Raw genomic sequence first — 20,290 nt, forward strand, 5'->3', positions numbered from 1 at the left:
TGCACACATCAGCACTGCGCATGGGCCAACTCCACACAGGTCAAGGAGGCCCGGGGTTTGAACCGCAGACCTCCCATGTGGTAGGCAGACGCCCTATCCATTGGGCCAAGTCTGCTTCCCTCTAACCAGGCTTTGAACTGAGAGGGCTGCCAAAGAGCACCATCTGCTGGCAGACCAAAGAAGTACATATGAGGACATTAAATGAGAGGATTTTTCTGGCCTTTACAGCCAGCCTCCCTCCCTAAGGCCCTTGGAAGTGGGTCTGTAACCCACTACTTGGTCCAAGGCCCATATCTGAACAAAGAATCAAATAACAGCAGTAGCACACAGCCTCCAGTCATTAACTCCCTATGAAAGAGGGAAAAATTGAGCATTTGAGTAAGCTCACCATCCTAATCAGATGCCTAGACATCAGCAAAAATTTACAAGCCATACTAAGAAAATGGAAGAAATGGCCCAAGCAAAGGAATGTATCAAAGCCCCAGATGAGATACAGGATTTCAGACAACTAATCAACGAGATTCACATAAAATTTCCAAAATCAAATTAATGAGTTGAAAGACAATATAGCTAAAGAAATCAAGGATACCAAGAAGACACTGAGAGGGAGCGGATGTGGTCCAACAAATGAGCTGCTGTGTACCACATGGGAGTTACTGTGTTCAGTTCCTGGTGTCTCCTAAAGAAGACAAGCAGATGCCACAACCAGCAGATGCCACAGATGTTGCAACGAGCGATGCTACAACCACTGCAATGAGCAGACAAGGCAATGGGCAGGTGCTACAAGGGGCAGACAGTGCAACCAGCAGGTGACACAACCAACAGGGAACAGACGTGGCTCAAGTAGCTGGGCACTTGCCTCCCACATGGGAGGTCTTAGGTTCAGTTCCCAGTGCCTCCTAAAGAAGACAAGCAGACAGATGAGGGAACCATCTCGGGGGGCAGAGGGGAATAATAATAATAAAAGACATTAAACAAGCACAAAGAAGAATTTGAAATTTAAAAAGAGCCCATAGGAATGAAAGACATGATAGGTGAAATGAAAAACACATTAGAGGAAAACGGATGGGGCTCAATCGATTGGGCTCCCATTTACCATACGGGAGGCCCTGGGTTCACTTCCCAGGGCCTCCTTGTGAAGGCAAGCTGGCCTGCGCCCGTGAAGAGCTGACGGCCCATGCCCATGAAGAACTGGTGAGGCAAGATGACGCAACAAAAAGGGAAACAAGCAGACAAAGAAGAATGCACAGCAAATGGACACAGAGAGCAGACAGCAAGCAAGCGACTAGGGGGGATAAATAAATAAATCTTTAAAAAAAACACACACACATTAGAGGGAAGTGGATGTGGATCAAGCAATTGAGCTCCCGCCTACCACATGGGGGGGGGGGGTACATATCCCGGGTTTTGTTCCCAGTGCCTCCTAAAGAAAACGAGCAAGACAGGGAACTGAAACAACAAGATGACACAAGAGACACAAAGAAGAAAAACATAATGAAAGACAACAAAGAAGGAAGAGTAGGTGGCTCAAGTGATTAGGCACCTCCCTCCCAGGTGGGAGGTCCCGGGTTTGGTTCCTGGTGCCTCCCAAAAGTAAGACAAGCACACAACAAATAGGCACAGCAAATGCAAACAATGAGGTAGTGGGGAGAAATAAATAATAAATCTTAAAAAAAAAAAACACACAGTAGAGGGAAGCAGATGTGCCTCGACAAGTTGGGAACCCACCTATCACAGGTTCAGGTCCCAGTGCCTTCTAATAGAATATAAGCAGATGCTGTCCCCACCACAGAAAGAGCTAGACACCACCCCGACACAACAAGTAGATGCCACAACCTAGCAGACACAGCAGACCGCAGAGAACAGATGTGGCTCAGGCCATTCGGTACTCACCTTTCACGTGGGAGGTCCCAGTGCCTCCTGGAGAAGGCAAGCAAACAATAAGAACATAGATGGATGAACCATGTAGGGGAGGGGGGAGTAAATAATTTAAAAAAAAAACACCCTAGAGGCATACAACAGCACTCAAAGAAAGAATAAGTGATGCACAAGACAAAACAGCTGAAATTAAAGAGAAAATAACATAAAAAAATGAGTAGGGCTCAGGGAGTTGAATGGCAACAAGAAATGCAACAATGTAACATGTCACGGGAGGGGGGTTTCAGGAGAAGAGAAGGGAAAAGGGGCAGAAAGAGTATTTGAGGAAATATTGGCTGAAAATTTCCCAACTCTCACCAAAGAAATAAATTTATGTAAGTGTAGCATACCGCAATCAGGATAAATTCAAACAGACCTTTCTCCAGACACATACTATTCAGAATGTCAAACATCAAAAATAAAGAGAAAATTCTCAGGGAGAAGCAAATCATCACATACAAGCAACACCCTAAGATCGTGCAAATTTCTCATCAGAAACTAGAGAGGTGAGAAGACAGTGGTACGATAAATTAGGATACTGAAAGAAAAACTACCAGCAGCCAAGTATTCTTTATCTAGCAAAATTGTCCTTCAAATATGAAGGTGAGTTTAAAATATTTACAAGTAAACAAAAACTAAGAGAAGGGAGCCTTACAGCCTGAAAGAAAAAGACAGGTGAGAATGGCTTGGAGGAGAGTACAGAAGAAAGAATAGCAGAAAGGATAACCAAAAGAATAGCAAGACAATGGAAAATAAGATCTGGGGAAGCAGACTTGGCTCAATGGATAGAGCATCCGCCTACCACATGGGAGGTCCAGGGTTCAAACCTAGGGCCTCCTTGACCAGTGTGGAGCTGGCCCACACACAGTGCTGATGCGCACAAGGAATGCATGCCATGCAGGGTGTCCCCCGCATCGGGGAGCCCCACACGTAAGGAGTGAGCCCTATAAGGAGAGTTGCCCAGCACAAAAAAAATTTCAGCCTTGTTGTGGGAAACTGACTTACCTGTTTCTTACTGTAAATGTTACACCTGTTCTATTGTAGATATTGCAGTTGTTCCCTGTTATTGTAAATGATGTTGCAGCTCAGATAGCAAACAGCTGATTGGTAGTTTCCCAAGAAATGCAATGGGAAAACTAGGGTTAAGTCTCTCAGTTCCAGAAGCTGTAAGTCCCCTGATCCCAGGTTTGTCTCCCCTCTTGTGTCTCTACCTTTATTTCTGCATTGCCTTCCCTTCAAGCCAACCTATTGTGAGCTGAATGCAGCATAGCCTGCCCAGGATGGCATCACACACACGGAGAACAGACGCAGCAAGATGATACAACAAAAAGAGACACAGATTCCCGGTGCCACTGACAAGAATACAAGTGGACACAGAAGAACACACAGCAATGGACACAGAGAACAGACAACTGGGGGGGGGGGTGTGGGGTAGGGGAGAGAAATAAATAAAAATAAAAGAAAGAAAAAGAAAATCTGACATATGAAAACCAAAAAATAAAATGGTGGAAGTAAATAAGGTATTTACACTAATATTACTTAAAGTGAATGGATTAAAACTCTGCTGTCAGAATGGATAAAATAACATGAGTCATTCATATGCTGCCTACAAGAAACTCACTTTAGACCCAAAGACACAAACTGGCTGAAAGAAGAAGTTTGGAAAAAGAAACTCTACACAAATAGTAATCAAAAGAGAGCAGGGGTAACTATACTATTATCAGACAACACAGACTTTAATTGCAAAAAAGCTATGGGAGACAAAAAATAAATAAATATAGAAAAAAAAAACTATGGGAGACATAGAAAACCATTATATATAAATAAAAGGAACAAATAACAAGGAAAAAGTAACAAATATCTATGCATCTAACCAAAGGAAGCAAAAGAAAAGAAATAAGAGCAGAAATAAATGAAATTGAAAACAAAAAATAATAGAGAAAATCAACAAAACCAAAAGCTAGTTCTTTTATATCAAAATTGACAAACCCTTAGCTAGACTAACAAAGAAAGAGAGAAGACACAAAATCAGAAAGGAAAGGGAGGACTGAACATAAAGAAATAAAAAGGATCTTAAGAGGATATCATAGGAATCTGTTTGCCAACAAACTAGACAACCTAGATGAATGGACAAATTCCTAGAAATGCTCAAACAACCTACAATGATGCTATTAAGAAATACAAGACTTTAAACCAATCACATTTAAAGAGATTGAATCAGTCATCAAAAACCTCCCAACCTTCTACTGAGCATTTCAAGAAGAATCAAAAACAATCCTGTTAAAATTCTTTGAAAAAAGTGAAGAGGAGAATAAATTACCCAACACATTTTATGAAGCCAATATCACCCTAAGGCCAAAGCCAGATAAAGACACAATAAGAAAACAAAATTACAGGCTAATCTCTGTAATGAGCATATATGCAAAAATTCTCAACAAAATATTTGCAAATAGAATCCAACAGCATATCAAAAGACTTATACACCACGACCAAGTGGGATTTATTCCTTGTAAGCAAGAATGGTTCAACATAAGAAAATCAATTTAATGTAATACACCATTTTAATAAATTGAAGGGAAAAAAACCATGAATATCTGAAAAAAAGGCATTTAACAAAACCCAGCATTCTTTCTTGATAAAAACACTTTGAAATACAGGGATAGAAGGAAATTACCAACATAAAAAAGGCATGTTTAGGAGCAGATGTGGCTTAAGTGGTTGAGCTCCCACCTCCCACATGGGAGGTTCTGGGTTTGGTTCTCAGTGCCTTTTTTTTTTTTTAAAGATTTATTTATTTATTTAATTTCCCCCCCTCCCCTGGTTGTCTGTCCTTGGTGTCTATTTGCTGCGTCTTGTTTCTTTGTCCGCTTCTGTTGTCGTCAGCGGCACGGGAAGTGTGGGCGGCGCCATTCCTGGGCAGGCTGCTCTTTCTTTTCACGCTGGGCGGCTCTCCTCACGGGCGCACTCCTTGCGCGTGGGGCTCCCCCACGCGGGGGACACCCTTGCGTGGCACGGCACTCCTTGCGTGCATCAGCGCTGCGCATGGCCAGCTCCACACGGGTCAAGGAGGCCCGGGGTTTGAACCGCGGACCTCCCATATGGTAGACGGACGCCCTAACCACTGGGCCAAAGTCCGTTTCCCGGTTCTCAGTGCCTTTAGTGCCTCTTGAAAAAACAAAAAAAAGGAACAAGCAAAACAAACGGAAAATCCAACTCAGGGAAGTCAATGTGTCTCAGCAGTTGAGCGCCACTTTCCCACATACGAGGTCCTGGGTTCAATCCCTGGCCCCCAGTACCAAAAAAAAAGGCATCAATGAAAACACCCACAGCCAACATCATGCTCAATGGGGAAAGGTAGAAAATTTTCCCTCTAAGATTGGGAATAAGACAAGGATGCCCACTGTCACCTTCAACATTGTGCCAGAAGTTCTAACTAGTGCAATTAGACAAGAAAACAGAAATATAAAGGTATCCAAATAGGAAAGAAGAAAGTAAAACTCTGTTTTTGGATCACATGATGTTATATTAGAAAATTCTGAAATGTCTACAACATAGCTATATAAGCTAATAAACAAGTTCAGCAAAGAGGGAAGATACACGATCAACATGCAAAAATCAATAGTGTTTCTGTACACTAGTAGTGGACAATCTGAGGAGGAATTCAGGGGGAAAAATTCCATTTAGAATAGCAACAAAAAGACTCAAATACCTAGGAATCAACTTAACCAAAGTCGCACAGGACCTATAGGTGGAAAACTATAAAACAATGCTAAAAGAAATCAATGAAGACCTCAACAAATGGAAAGACATTCTGTGTTCATGGGCTGGAATACTAAATAGCAAGATGTCAATCGTACACAATTCTATATATTCAATGCAATACCAATCAAAATTCCAGCAGCTTAATTACAGAAATAGAAAAGGCAGTTAACAAATTTATATGGAAAGGAAAATGCACCTAAATAGCCAAAAGCTTTCTAAAAATGAAGAGCAATGTGAGAGAAATTTCACTGCCTGAACTGGAATCCTATTATAAAGTTATAGTGGGCAAAACAGCATGGTACTGGCATAAAGACAGACATCTATCAGTGGAATAGAATTGAAAGTCTGGAAATAAACCCTCACCTTTATGGTCAACTGGTTTTCCACAAACCTAACAAAGACACGATAACATGACAAAACAGTCTCTTCAACAAATGACGCTGGGAGAACTGTATATCCATAACAACAACAAAAAGAATGAGAGAGGACCCCTTTCTATGCAAGAATCAACTCAGGGAAGCGGACTTGGCCCAGTGGTTAGGGCGTCCGTCTACCACATGGGAGGTCCGCGGTTCAAACCCCGGGCCTCCTTGACCCGTGCGGAGCTGGCCCACGCGCAGTGCTGATGCTCGCAAGGTGTGCCCTGCCACGCAGGGGTGTCCCCCGCGTAGGGGAGCCCCACGTGCAAGGAGTGTGCCCCGTAAGGAGAGCCGCCCAGGGCGAAACAAAGTGCAGCCTGCCCAGGAGTGGCGCCACAAACATGGAGAGCTGACACAGCAAGATGACGCAACAAAAGGAGACACAGATTCCCATGTTACCGACAATAACAGAAGCGGACAAAGAACACGCAGCAAAATTGGACACAGAGAGCAGACAACTGGGGGGGGAATGAGAGAGAAATAAATAAATAAATCTTAAAAAAAAAATCAACTCAAAATGGATCAACGGCCTAAATATATAAAAGCTAGGGCCTTAAAACTACAAAAAGAAATGTAAGGAAACATCTTAGGAACTTGTGGTATGTGGTGGTTTTTGGACCTTACACATGAACAACAAAAGAAAAAATAGGTAAATGGGACCTCCTCAAAATTAAACATTTTTGTATCTCACAGGACTTTGTCAAAAGGATGAAAAGGCATATGTAGCAGTTTGATATAGTTATGAATTCCAATAACAGATACTGGATTGTTTGTAAACTGGTCTGTACCTGGGCATGATTAAATTATGTTAGGGCTTTGATTGGGTCACATCAGTAGGGTGTTCAGTCTCCACCCCTTAGTGGGTGAGGACTCAGATAAAAAGGCATGGCAAAGAACAGAGTTGGAGGGTTTTTAATGTTGGAGTTTGATGCTTAAGTTTTAAACTGGAGCCCAGGAAAGTAAGCACACAGAGAAAAGAGAAGCAAGTCCCAGGAAAAGAGGAACCCTGAGCCCAGAAAGAGGCAAGACCTGGGAAGAGAGGAACCCAGGAAGCCTGAATCCCGGCAGATGTTAGCAGCCATCTTGCTCCAACAGGTGGAGATAATACTTTGGTGAAGGACGTAACCTATGCTTTATGGCCTGGTATCTGTAAGCTCCTACCCCAAATAAATATAAAAACCAACCAATTTCTGGTATTTTGCATCAGCACCCCTTTGGCTAATACAGCATCCAACTCAATTGGAAAAATATTTGGAAATCACATATCTGATATTTAATATCCATGATATATAAAGAGATGTTACAACTCAACAATAAAAAGATGAAAGACCCAATTAAAATGTGGGCAAAGACTTGAATAGAAGTTTGTCCAAAGAAATGCAAAAAGACACATGAAAAAAAATGTTTGTTACTAGTGATTAGGGAAATGCAAATCAAAACTACAAATAAAAGATTTCACACCTATTAGAATCGCCACTTTTAAAAAGCCAAAGAACTTCAAGTGTTGGTGAGGATGTAGAGACAGGAATGCTTAATTCACTATTAGTGGGAATGTAGAATGGTACAGCCACTGTGGAGGACTGTTTGGCAGTTCCTAAAGAAGCTGAATATAGATTTGCCATGTGACCCAGCAATACCATTACTGGTATTACAGTGACATGAACAGACATTTGCACAATGATGTTCACAGTGGCATTATTCACGATTGCCGAAAGATGGAAACAACCCAAGTGTCCATCAACCTATGAATGGATAAACAAACTGTAGTGTATATACACTCAATGGAATATTACACAACTGTAAGAAGAAAAAAGTCATAAAGCATATAACATGGGAAACAGATATGACTCAAGTGATTGGGTTCCCATCTACTATATAGGAGGTCCAGGGTTCAATACCCAGGGCCTCCTGGTGAAAGCAAGCTGGCCTGCACGGAGTGCTACCCCACGCAGGAGTGCTGGCCCACAAGGAGAGCTGGTGCAGCAAGATGACATAACAAAAAGAGACAGAGAGGAGAGACAATAAGAGACAGTGCAGACCAGGGAGCTGAGGTGGCTTAAGAGAATGATCGCCTTTCACCCACTCCAGGTCTTGGGATTGGTTCCTGGAGCTGCCTAATGAGAATACAAGCAAAGAACAACACAGCAAATGGACAGAGAGAGCAGACAAGGGGTGGAGGGGGTGGAAGGGTGGGGAGAAATAGATCTTAAAAAACAAAGAAAACAAACATAAAGCATATAACAACATGGTTGAACCTGGAAGACATTAGGTTGAGTGAAGCAAGCCAGGTGAAAAAGAACAAATACTGTATGACTGAGCTATTACATACTAAATATATTGTGTAATATCATGGAGTTAATAACAAATATAGATCACCAGAAAATAGAATGAAGTTAGAGATTGGAAAGTTGAGGGTTAACTTTTGCAGAACTGGTAAAAAAGATGTATATTAATCCTTGGATACGAATATTAACAGTGCTTTTATGTGGATATGACAGTGATTTAAAGAAAAAGTCTAAGGTCACATATATTACTAAAACAAAAGCTAAAAAATTTATGATGGGACTGTATTGCATAGTAAAACCACCTGTGAAAAATGAATATGGGTTAAAATGCTTAAATAAGACTGTTTTCTTTTGCAACTTAACAAATGTTGAGTCAATACTACAAGATGTTAATATCAGACAAAAAATTACGCTAAGTGAAAGAAACCAGACACAAAGTACTAATATTGTATGATTCCATTTATAGAAAATGTAAATATAAATCAATTTATAAAGACGACATGAGATTAGTGGTTATGTAGGGCTCGGGAAGGATAGTGGGATTAAGAGGTGACTGTTAAGGGGTTTGGACCTTTTCTTTTTGGAGTAATGAAATTGTTCTAAAGTATTTTATGGTGATGAATGCACAACATTGTGATTATACTAAAAGCCACTAATTATACACTTTAGATAGATCGTATGGTATATGAATATATCTCAATAAAACTTCTGGGGGAAAAAAAGCGCCAGCAACAGCAATGTACAGCAGGGGAAAACAGAGTGAGATTGAGAGGTAAAAAATTTTGTGTACTTTTTACTATTACTGTAATGAAATTGCTCTAATAATGACTGAAGTGATGAAAGCAAAACTATGTGATACCAAATACCATTGATTGTATACTTTGAATGAAGTGTGTTAATATGTATAAATACAATTGATTTGTTTAAAAAAAAAACAACAAACCCTCCCCCCCAAAAAAAAATTAGTTACAAGTATTATAGTGCATCTCAGTTTTTTTTTTGGAGGTACTGGGGATTGAACCCGACATTGTACTTGGGAAGCAGACACTAAACCATGAAACTACAACTACTACCCTGCATCTGATTTTTTTTTTTTTAAGATTTATTTATTTCTCTCCCCTTCCCCTCCTCCCCCCGTTGTCTGCTCTCTGCGTCCGTTCGCTATGCGCTCCTCCGTGTCCGCTTGCATTCTTGTAAGCAGCACCAGGACTCTGTGTCTCTTTTTATTGTGTCATCTTGCTGCATCAGCTCTCCGTGTGTGCAGTGCCATTCCTGGGCAGGCTGCACTTTCTTCATGCGGGGTGGCTCTTCTTACAGGGCACACTCCTTGTGCGTGAGGCTCCCCTACATGGGGGACACCCCTGTATGGCATGGCATTCCTTGCGCACATCAGCACTGCGTGTGGGCCAGCTTCACCATACGGGTGAGGAGGCCCCCTGGGTTTGAACCCTGGACCTCCCATGTGGTAGGCGGATGCTCTATCCATGAGCCAAATCCGCTTCCCTGTATCTGATTTTATATCACATGGAGTCTAGTCCAAACTGAAGATTTGCATAGACTCATTTCAGTCTCCTTACCTTATTTTCTAGGTATAGGAATTTAGTAAATAACTATGACCTAAAAGGTAAATTCATGTTTAAAATAGTAATTTTTCCACTTTCCAAGAGTGAGAAAGCTACCTCAGTTTATATCTTAAGCAAAGGCTAACTTACTGAAGCTTTTATGCAATAACCAAAAAGGAGAATAAAATTGTCAGGACCCATTTTATAAAAATGAATAAAATACTACATATCAAAACTATTTGCATTTGAAGTTGCCAGCTTAATCATGGCAAATTCCAAATATACTTTGAGATAAGGCTATTTAAAGGTCAGTTTTCTTTTTGCTTTAAAAATACTAGACTGAAAACAACTACATAATACATACATGAATTGAAAAAAAAAATTGGAATTAAAGTCAATCCTTGGGAAGCGGATATGGTTCAAGCAGATGGGTGGCTACCTATGACATAGGAGGTCCTGGGTTTGGTTTCCGGTGCCACGTAAAGAAGACGAGCAAGACAACAAGCTGGCATGGCAAGCTGATGCAACAAGATGACACCATGAGATGACACAACAAGGAAATACAATGAAAGACAAAACAAGCAGGGAGCAGAAATGGCTCAAGTGATTAGGTGCCTCCCTCCCACATGGAAGGTCCTGGTTCAGTTCCTGGTACCTCCTGAAAAGACGAGCAAATGCAGAGAGCACACAACAAACAGACACAGAGAGCAGACAGTGAGCGCAAACAATGAGGCAGGAGGTGGGGGGTAGAAATACATAAATTAAATAAATCTTTTTTAAAAAAAGTATTAAAAACAGTCAATCCTTGAACTATTATAAGACTTTAAGCAGAGATTAAACTAGGTTGCATTTTATATTTTAAGTCAAAGAAAAGGATTCACACATACGTCATAAACAAGGATAATTTTAATCCTGCATTTCCCTGCAGTAGCATCCACTGCTGGCTATATATGGATTGAAACTGCATTTGCCAAGAACTGTGAACATTAAGAATCTTTACATGGAGTCACATGTGTTGACACAGTCACAAACAACTTCCAGCACCAAGAGAATACATACATAACACATACCAAATGGTTTGATAGATTAATTTGCTTCACCAGATAATCCTATTTAGTAAAATTCAGTTACTGCAGAATTTCATTTTCCTAACTTACATCTTTATAACTTTTTTCCTAGATTTAATTTTTTTAAAAACCAGTCATTCATTCATTATTGCAATTTGCAGAGCAATATACAATGGTTTCATGAGTTCCAAACTTCTCCACGATGTCTATAGCACAATTCTTCTTTTCACTTTGTGGTACCTGCCTGCAGACCTTATAAAAGCATAAATTCATTTAGTGCACTGATTAGAATTCATTGTAACTGTTTCCCTTATGAGAAAAACAGGTTTCAACTATTTCCCAGATTATATATTTGAGCACGGGTATAAAATATTTTTAATTGATTAGTAAAATTTTATTCACATAATTTATGCCAGAAGAACTCGCAGTCACTCTGAAAGATCTTCCACTCAAAATGGTAATAATGAATGTATAAAATGAGTTTGGGGTCTACCCTCTACTTAACAATATCCAAATATATTTCCAAGTTTTCTTGGAAAAGACTATTTTTTAAAATATGCATAATATTTACCATATATGCACCATTATGTCTTTTAATGTTTACCATATCTGCACCATCATGTCTTTTATTTACCACCTTCATTTATATAACTTACAGTTTTTTGATATTATGAATAACATTACGATGAACATCTTCGCCCATAAGTTTTATGCAAGACTGATTATTTCTTAAGGACAACATCAAAAAAGTAGCTTAGTAAGTCAAATAGTGCAGACAGTTTCATGGCATTTAATATACTTTACCAAATAATCTCCAGAAGAGTATGAACAACTTCTACCAATAGTATTTTAATATGCCCACAAATGGATTTTGTTGCTAACAATGAAGCAAATTGAACCACAAATCTATTAGATTCTCACCATCTCAAAACAAGGAGATGGATATTACAGGTGAGGAAGCCAAATTCAAATTCTTTTTAAAAATTATTCAGTTTTAAAGCAGTAAAATAATCAACAGAAATGTTTCCCACAAAATGCCTACAGTGTTTTCCCAAAAGTTAAAAAGACAAAGAGAAAGAGAAAATACCAAATGATCAAAACTTTTTATTTGACTATGTTCTATTTCATGCATAAGCATGACAGTCTCCCCTGTTTATTAGACTTTGGCAATAAAAAAAACAAGCAGCCTTGTATAGAACAGTGAAAATATGCCAAGGACAAGGGTAGTCTACAGTTTCACTGTAGGATAAATATATGTTTTTAAAAGGCCTCCCTCCCTTTGGCCATATCAACTCTCAGTTCAGATCATTAAATACAGACAAGTTTTCAAAATCACTTCTTTACTTCTCCAAGATCTTCAATGCTGTCATCATCCACCTATTAAACACAAATAATTACATTTCATGAGTTGTGGTATCAGATGAGAAAATATGGAAGTAATTTGCTTTATAAACTTATTTCTATGGATACGTATGTTCCATATACTCACCTCTGGCCATTTCTCCTGAATGACATCAATTATGTCATCTGTGAAGTCGCCCTGAATGATGATTTCATCCTCCCCTGTTACTGAGGCACCACAGGAGAATTTTTGAGCAAAAAACCTTTGTGCTTCTTTAAGATCAATTTCTGTTTTTTCAAAAAAGAAAGACCAAGAGTATAGTTGGAATTGCATGTCAAAGATATTTTTCCATTTTGAAATTTAATCTGCAGTTTATATTCATAAAACAGTATCTTTTCTTATCATTCTTAAGCACTGCTTTAAAGCGTTTTATATTCCTTTCAGAACAAGAATTAACTACCACAGCAAGTGGTCTTAAAAATTCAACTTTATATTTTCAAGGTGAAATAAAAATACCATCATCTGTATTATCCATAATTCATACAGTAAAACCAAAATAAATCCAAGAACATATATACATATACATTTCAAAGTAGGAATGGAATTCTTCCATTGTACCCTTTTACAAAAGGAAAATGTACAGCAGAGAAACAAACCTTAATATTTATAATGTGGTCCAGTGTTTGTCAATCTGTGTTGTCACAGGAAGGGACCTTGGTTTACATTTTCACCCCAGTGTCACTATTCATTCAAGGCCTCCAGGGACTGAAGGAGTTCTCTGAAGGAGGATAATCTGCTCCTACCTGCCTTCCCTCACCCTCTACTGTCATTCCCAGAGGGGATGAGGCATTTGCAACCCTCTACCACAAAGCCTGCAGAGGACAAAGGAGCAGCATTGGTAGGCTTCAAAGGGAATCCTATCCAGCCCTCCTCATCCTACATAAAATATGCCCAAACAGAAATTCCAGGAAGAAAGGAATTATACTAGTCCCCTCTGCAAAAGATTTTTAATTTCTCCAAAATTTGATGTTGAAGCTATAGTTAAAAATGCCAAATTTTATTCTGTATGTTCTTAGCAAAAAACAGAACATGTAAAGTTTTCATGATACAAGATTTAAAAGAAAGAATGAATATAGTATACACTTTCATATTTTAAATGTACTTAAGCCCGAACTTACCAAAAGTTGCAAGGCCACAGACTCTCGTTACATATTTCTTCTTTGCTCTGGGAATTTTGGCTATTGTAACCTTTTGTGGTACGGTCTTCTTTTTTTGTTTTATCTGACCCCTTCCACCTTTATTTATTAAGAAAGAACTCAACATTAATTTTCTCATTTTAAACATAATTACAGAATACCGTCTTTAAGTTTGTTAATTTTCAAAAGGTACCAAATATTAATTTTAAAAGTTTATTTTCTCTAATACAAAATTAATAAATACATGCAGGAGTATCTGCACAATAAATACTTATTAAGTACCTGCTATGTGCCAACCACTGTGCTAAGGGCACCTAGCAGTCTCTTGCCCTCCAGGGACTCACACAATTATAGAAACCTGAAATATTCCATAATAGGATCCATGAATAAGGCACTGCCATAGCTCTGCAGAGGAATGGCTTATTCTGCTTCCAGAGAACAGAAAAGGTTCCTAGAGGAAGTGACATTAGAGTTGGTGACTGATGTAGGGTGATCAAAAACTTGTTTGTTCCCTGTTCCTAGGGCATAAAGGAAAGAATTATATGTAAATTAGAAGATAATGAGATGTAACCCTCCTTTGGTGCTAGATTCCATTTCCTGTGGTCAAGGATATCCTGTTGAAGCAATGATGTATGAAAACCAGCTTCAACCAGTTGGCTGGATCTGCAGAGAAGAATCCCCTGTCTGTCTTCACTTCAACTTGCTTAATTAACATAGAATTCCCACCCCAGGGTAGAGTTATCCACCCCTTTTTTGATCATGCAATGTATGTGCAAGCATGATTTCTTGAACATATGAATTATACAATTATATGACCAGCTATGTGTGTTCATCCATATGCATAAAAGCTTATGCATAATCAAAGCAAATGCTAAGTAGAAACCCAGGTATTTAAGCAAGAGTCAAATTGCAGCTTAGGGAGTCAGGTCTGAGTTGCTTTAGACTGACCTTGGCCCCTACCTCTGTAGACATAGCAAATTTAAGTTCTGCCTAACTCTCATGTTGAAGTTTTTTTTTCTCTATATTTCTGGTTATCACCAAAGGCCCAGCTTTGGGGCCTAAAACTGGATTTTAAAGGATAAGGACTTGTCCAGGTGAAGGAAGAATGGCTGAAGATGTGTAAGAAAGGACATTCCAAAGAAAGAGAACAAGCACAGAGATGAGAAAAGGCATTATATTTGGAAACTAGATTTGTCTTGATAGAGGGATGCTTATGGATATGTAGCAAATGAAGCTAGAAAGGCAGAAGATCACATGCCAGTCATTAATGGACTAGTATATCAAGTGCTGACATTTGGACTTTATATTGTGGATGAGAAGTCATACTGGAATGAAATAATCAGATTTATTCTTTTTATCAAGATCTTTCCAATTATAGTGTGATGGATAGATCCATGAAGCATAAGGCTCAAGAAGATTCCTGTATTAGCTCAGGGATAAATTAAATGCAACCTCAACTGAGGCAGTGGCACCAGTAATGGATACTAGGCACAAGAGAGTAAGGAAGAGAAATAACAGAACTCAGAACTTATTAAAAGGGTGAAGAGAGAACCTAAGATGGTTTCGGTTTCTGACTTAAACAACTGGATAAACTGCACTGCCATTAACCAAAATGGCAAAAATAAAATTAATAGATTTGGGAACTAATAAGTTTAATGGTGGAAGTACTGCGTTTGAGATGCCTGTGGAACATTGCACACTCCCAGTCCATGTCTAGATGTACAGATTTGGGAATCTAAGTGTAGAATGATGGCAAACAACAGAAAAACATTCAGGGAGAATATGCAGAATGAGAAGTTAAGAGGGCCAAGGACAGAATCCCGGAATCACCAACTTTTAAAGAAGAGAAGGAAGACAAGAAGTTTACATAGGAGATTAAGGAGGAGTGACGGGAGAAAAAGAGGAGTGTCACAAAAACCAAGGAAGTACACTTTAAGAAGGGAGTGGTCAACTGTCTTATTTAGCAATTACCAAGTCCTTATTAGAGAACTTTCAATGACATGACAGTCAGGCTAGGATCAACTGAGGAATGAACAGTTAACAACAGAATAGAGTAGGGTAAGGAGGGATAAGGTAAAGACATACATGTCATTTGTGAAAACTTTTGAAGATGCAAAGTCCTGAAAATATTTATAAGCTGATTTTGGTCATAGAGGAGAATAATTAACAAAGAGGAGCAGGAACAGAATCCAGAGTACCAGTTAAGGGATCAGTATTAGAAGAAGAGAACAGAAAGATAGGTATCTCATCAGTTGCAGAACAAAGTTTTCAACTGTATTATCAGAAAAGGAGATAATAGAAACTTACATAAATGTATTTGCTTTAATTAAATAGAATACACAGGTATTTTATCAACAAAGCAACAAAGTAATTTGTTTTAATTAGAGAGCAGTTGTAGGTTTGGTAACAAAGTTTTTAAGTCTTAAACAAGCTGGTTGGGGAGCTGATATGGCTCAAGCATTTGAGCACCCATCTCCCATATGGGAGGGTCTAGGTTCAGTACCCAGTGCCTCCTAAAGAAGACAAACAACAAGCAGCCCACCAAAACAAAAACAAAAACAAAAACAATAAGCAGACAATGAGCAAACAATGAGCAAAAATAACAAAACAAGCAGGGAACAGATGTGGCTTGAGCAGTTGAGCACCCGCCTCCCGCACAGGAGGTCCCAGGTTTGATTCCCCATGCTTCCTAAAGAACAAACAGACAATGAGCGTAAACAACAAGCAAACAGATGAGGGAGCCATCTCAGGGGCCAAAAAAACCAACAATACAAGCTGGCTGGTTGCTTTTTCTTATTCCTACTAATGAAGTCCAAATCATACCACATCTACTCACTATATTGAGAATAAGATTTTGTATCCCTCTGTATGATATACATGTGAAATTATAATAACAGGTAGATATTATTCACTTTGGGAATACTCTTATTATTATATCTTCTATCAAAAGGAATGATGTTTGTACAAATCAAAACATGGACTTAGGTCTTACCTCTCTTTTGTTTTTTCTTCTCTTCTTCTTCCCCTGTGGTTCCCTGACCCTCGCTAATTCCAGTTTCTTGTTTGGGTGAATTTTCTAAATGTAAAAATGAAATCCAAAAGCATTAATATTATTTCATACTGATGTTAAAAACAGAAATCAACCTTTGAACAACTTTATACAGCAATAAGGCATTGTACAACAATTAGCATAATGTTTATAAGCAAATAAATCAAGTCTAATTCTGAAAAGTCATTATGCCAAGTGTCACAACAGTTTCTGATATGTGAAGATTAGCCATGTGAAAGGAATATAAAACTTTAGGCTCAGCAGGAGTCTTTAGCATCTAAAGACACTAATCTTGTTAACAGGACCCTAGATGAGAAGAGTGTCTTTCCCCTAAAGTCATGATCATATTTAGGGCAGACCATGTGGACTGACTACAATACAAGACTTGAGAGTTCTTATTCAACAACTGACAGGGACTGAGAAAGTACTATCCAAAAAGCTCCTATCAAGTTTCAGGGGTTTGTGCTTCATGGAAACAATCTGAAAATCCAAGCAATAAATAATGAGGCAATAAATATTGGGCGTATTTGAGTAGGCCTTTCCCTGGCAAAGGTGTTCCCTTCTTTCATTACCATCTTCATTTTGACCAATCTTGTAGGAGAAGCCATCAATTTGAACAAATTAAGGAAATCTGTTCCTCCTTCAGTATTCCCATCTCAGGCAATGTCCACTCCTCCTAGGGCTTGGGTCAAAACCCTAGATGCCTCTTTTTCTCACACCCCATATCCAACGCACCAGAAAATCCAGTTAGCTTGAGCTTCAATGTATATTCAGAATTTGACCACTTTTCACCACCTCCATTGTTACCATTCTGGTCCAAGTCATCATCTGTTGACTGATTACTGGCAACAGCCTCCTATTTGGTCTCCCTGCTTTTCTGGCTAGGCCTCTCTTCAGTCTATTTTTGTTTCTTTTCAGTCTATTTTATAAAATATATTTTAAATTTATTTTTAAAAGATAATAGATCACACAAAACGTTACATAAAAAATACAAGAGGTTCCCATATGCCCCACTCCCCACTTCAGTCTATTTTTATTTTTATTTTTTTTTTTTTTTAAGATTTATTTTTTATTTATTTAATTCCCCTCCCCTCCCCCTGTTGTCTGTTTTCTGTTGTCTTTTTGCTGCGTCTTGTTTCTTTGTCCGCTTCTGTTGTCGTCAGCGGCAGGCACGGGAAGTGTGGGCGGCGCCATTCCTGGGCAGGCTGCTCCCTCCTTCGCGCTGGGCGGCTCTCCTTATGGGTGCACTCCTTGCGCGTGGGGCTCCCCTACGCGGGGGACACCCCTGTGTAGAACGGCACTCCTTGCGCGCATCAGCACTGCGCATGGGCCAGCTCCACACGGGTCAAGGAGGCCCGGGGCTTGAACCGCGGACCTCCCATGTGGTAGACGGACACCCTAACCACTGGGCCAAAGTCCGTTTCCCCCAGTCTATTTTTAATACAGCAGCCAAAGTGATGCTGCTGAAGCAAAAGTCAGACCTTATTCTTTTACTTAAAACTGTGCAATAGTCTTCATCTTGGTCAGAAGAAAAGTCAAGACTTTACAATGGCATACAAGGCCTTCAAAGACATGGCCCTCCATTACCTCTTGGACTTCAAATCCTCCCCCTCCTTCAATCAGCTCCAGATACAAAGGCCTCCTCAGGCTTCTGCCTGAGGGTTTTTGCACTGGCTGTGCCCACTGACTGGGCTGCTCTTCCCCACAACGTCCCTTACTTCCCTTAAGGCTTTATTCAAATGCCATCTTCTGAGCAAAATGTTCCCTGACCATTCTATACAAAATTTCAGCTTTCTTCCCCAACACCTCCTACCTTCCCCTTCCCCGCTTATCACTGTTTTATTTACTTTGTTTGCCTCTCCTGGAATGTAATTTCCAGAAGATATGGGGATCATTTGTTTACTACTTTTATCCTCGGTACCTAAAACAGTATGTAGCATGTAGCAGGCTCACTAGAAAGAATATGCTACATGAATGAATATATTTTTTGCCCCTAGATCATTTATTCTTCTTCATATAAGAAAGTTAACACTTAGACCTATCCTGTCTCAGAGATATGACACATAAAGCAGTTAATTGATTCTACATAAGGAATTTTAGCCCGTTAACTTAATAGTTTAAAGTTAGCAGAAACAGATACATTTAATTCTGTATTATCCTATTAAGGGATTATTTTCAAACCTTTAAAACAATATCATGTGTATTTGTTTCAGGTATATAAGCTTCGATGATAGAAAAAAAAATTCTTACCTACAGTAAGTTTTGCAAACTCATTTGGAAAATTCTTCTCTAACCACTGCCTACATTTAGCAACATCAGGCATATATTCACAGTACTGGGGAAAAAAAAGAACACATTTTTGAAGTCACAAGAGAATTCACTTTAATTAAAAATCATTCCCTGTATCTGCTTTAAAATATTGAAACTACTCCTACCTGACCTCCTATCTGTATGTAGGAAATCTGTATTTAAACAGGAAATTCACCATAAGAAATTAGCAATTAAAAAGAATAAGTTACCTCCTCACTGTAGTAATTTATTTTCTCTCCAAACAAAAAGGCCATTAGAAAAAGGAGCAAACAAACAAAAACAAGCATGCCTATTTCTTGCTTTGGGCATGTAAGTGCCTCATTATTTTCATGGCTTGCCCACAGAACCTGATTTTGAAGCTTATTAACAAAGCGTCTTAAATATAATTTATGCACTTTTTTCCCTCTGCTTGGTTATGTAAATTTCGGCTTTTAGTTTGTTAGTTGGCTGACTATTCATGAGTTCCATGCCAAAATTCAAACTGTATAACCAAGTGCAAAAGATTTACATGTATGACTCAAACTATTAAGAAAATAATTTATAAAACCATAAAATTATTCCAATTCAAAATTCTCTAAAAAAAGTTGAAACTCTACGATTGAATGATAGAAAATGAAAATAGAAGAAAAGAAGTTCTCAAACTAACTTCAAAATCAAGAATGAAAATGCTCAATAAAAAAACAATTGTGCAAGAATAGCCAGAAATAGCAGCTATGTAAAGCAGGGGCAACACAGATTGAGAGGTGTTCATTTGTTCATTTGTCTGTTTATTATTATTATTATTGAAATAATGAAAATGCTCTAATATTAATTGAAGTTATGAATGCACAACTATGTGATTATACCAAATACAACAGAGTGTACACTTGGGATGAATTATATGCTTTAATATGTATCAACAAAATTTATTTATTTATTTTTTTAAGTCAAGAGATGACTTCAACTCCAGAAGTTAAAAAAGAGAATTTTAAAAGGACTTACCTCTGTTGGTAATGAACAGACTGGGGAAGTGGAAAGAAAAAAAAAAGATTTGAAATTTTAAATATATATACACACACACAGTGATCATCATTACTTTTATTTTAAATTTGAAAATATGCTTCATTACTACTTTTTTCCTATAAATTTTATGTACCATATTCTTCAAATGCTACCCTCCATGGTCTTTTACTTTTTCTTTATTAGAGAATTTGTGGGTTTACAGAACAATCATGCATAAAATACCTGATTCCCATATATTACTCTATTAATAACACTGTGCATTGGTGTGGAATGTGTGTAACAATTTATGAAAGCAAATTTTTATAATTGCACTATTAACTTTAGTCCATAGTTTAACTTAGGATTCACTGTTGTATAGTGTAATTCCATGGAATTTTTT

The 20,290-nt window shown here is 38.6% G+C and overlaps 1 protein-coding gene across 1 annotated transcript in view; it reads right to left on the reverse strand.

The window, feature by feature from the left end:
* Nucleotides 1-12,096: 12,096 nt before the first annotated feature.
* The window catches only part of DENR (density regulated re-initiation and release factor), a 31,843-nt gene continuing 23,649 nt past the window's right edge, over nucleotides 12,097-20,290 (reverse strand). Inside the window, exons 3-8 of the mRNA XM_004455962.5 lie at nucleotides 19,891-19,910; nucleotides 18,850-18,934; nucleotides 16,543-16,626; nucleotides 13,533-13,649; nucleotides 12,502-12,641; nucleotides 12,097-12,389 (exon numbers count right to left, since the gene is read on the reverse strand). Of these exons, the coding sequence (XP_004456019.1) occupies nucleotides 12,345-12,389; nucleotides 12,502-12,641; nucleotides 13,533-13,649; nucleotides 16,543-16,626; nucleotides 18,850-18,934; nucleotides 19,891-19,910 (491 nt within the window). The 3' untranslated portion in view covers nucleotides 12,097-12,344. The remainder of the gene's footprint in view (nucleotides 12,390-12,501; nucleotides 12,642-13,532; nucleotides 13,650-16,542; nucleotides 16,627-18,849; nucleotides 18,935-19,890; nucleotides 19,911-20,290) is intronic.

This window comes from Dasypus novemcinctus, chromosome 19 (genome assembly GCF_030445035.2).
Source record: "Dasypus novemcinctus isolate mDasNov1 chromosome 19, mDasNov1.1.hap2, whole genome shotgun sequence".
In the NCBI taxonomy this organism is placed as follows: Eukaryota; Metazoa; Chordata; class Mammalia; order Cingulata; family Dasypodidae; genus Dasypus; species Dasypus novemcinctus.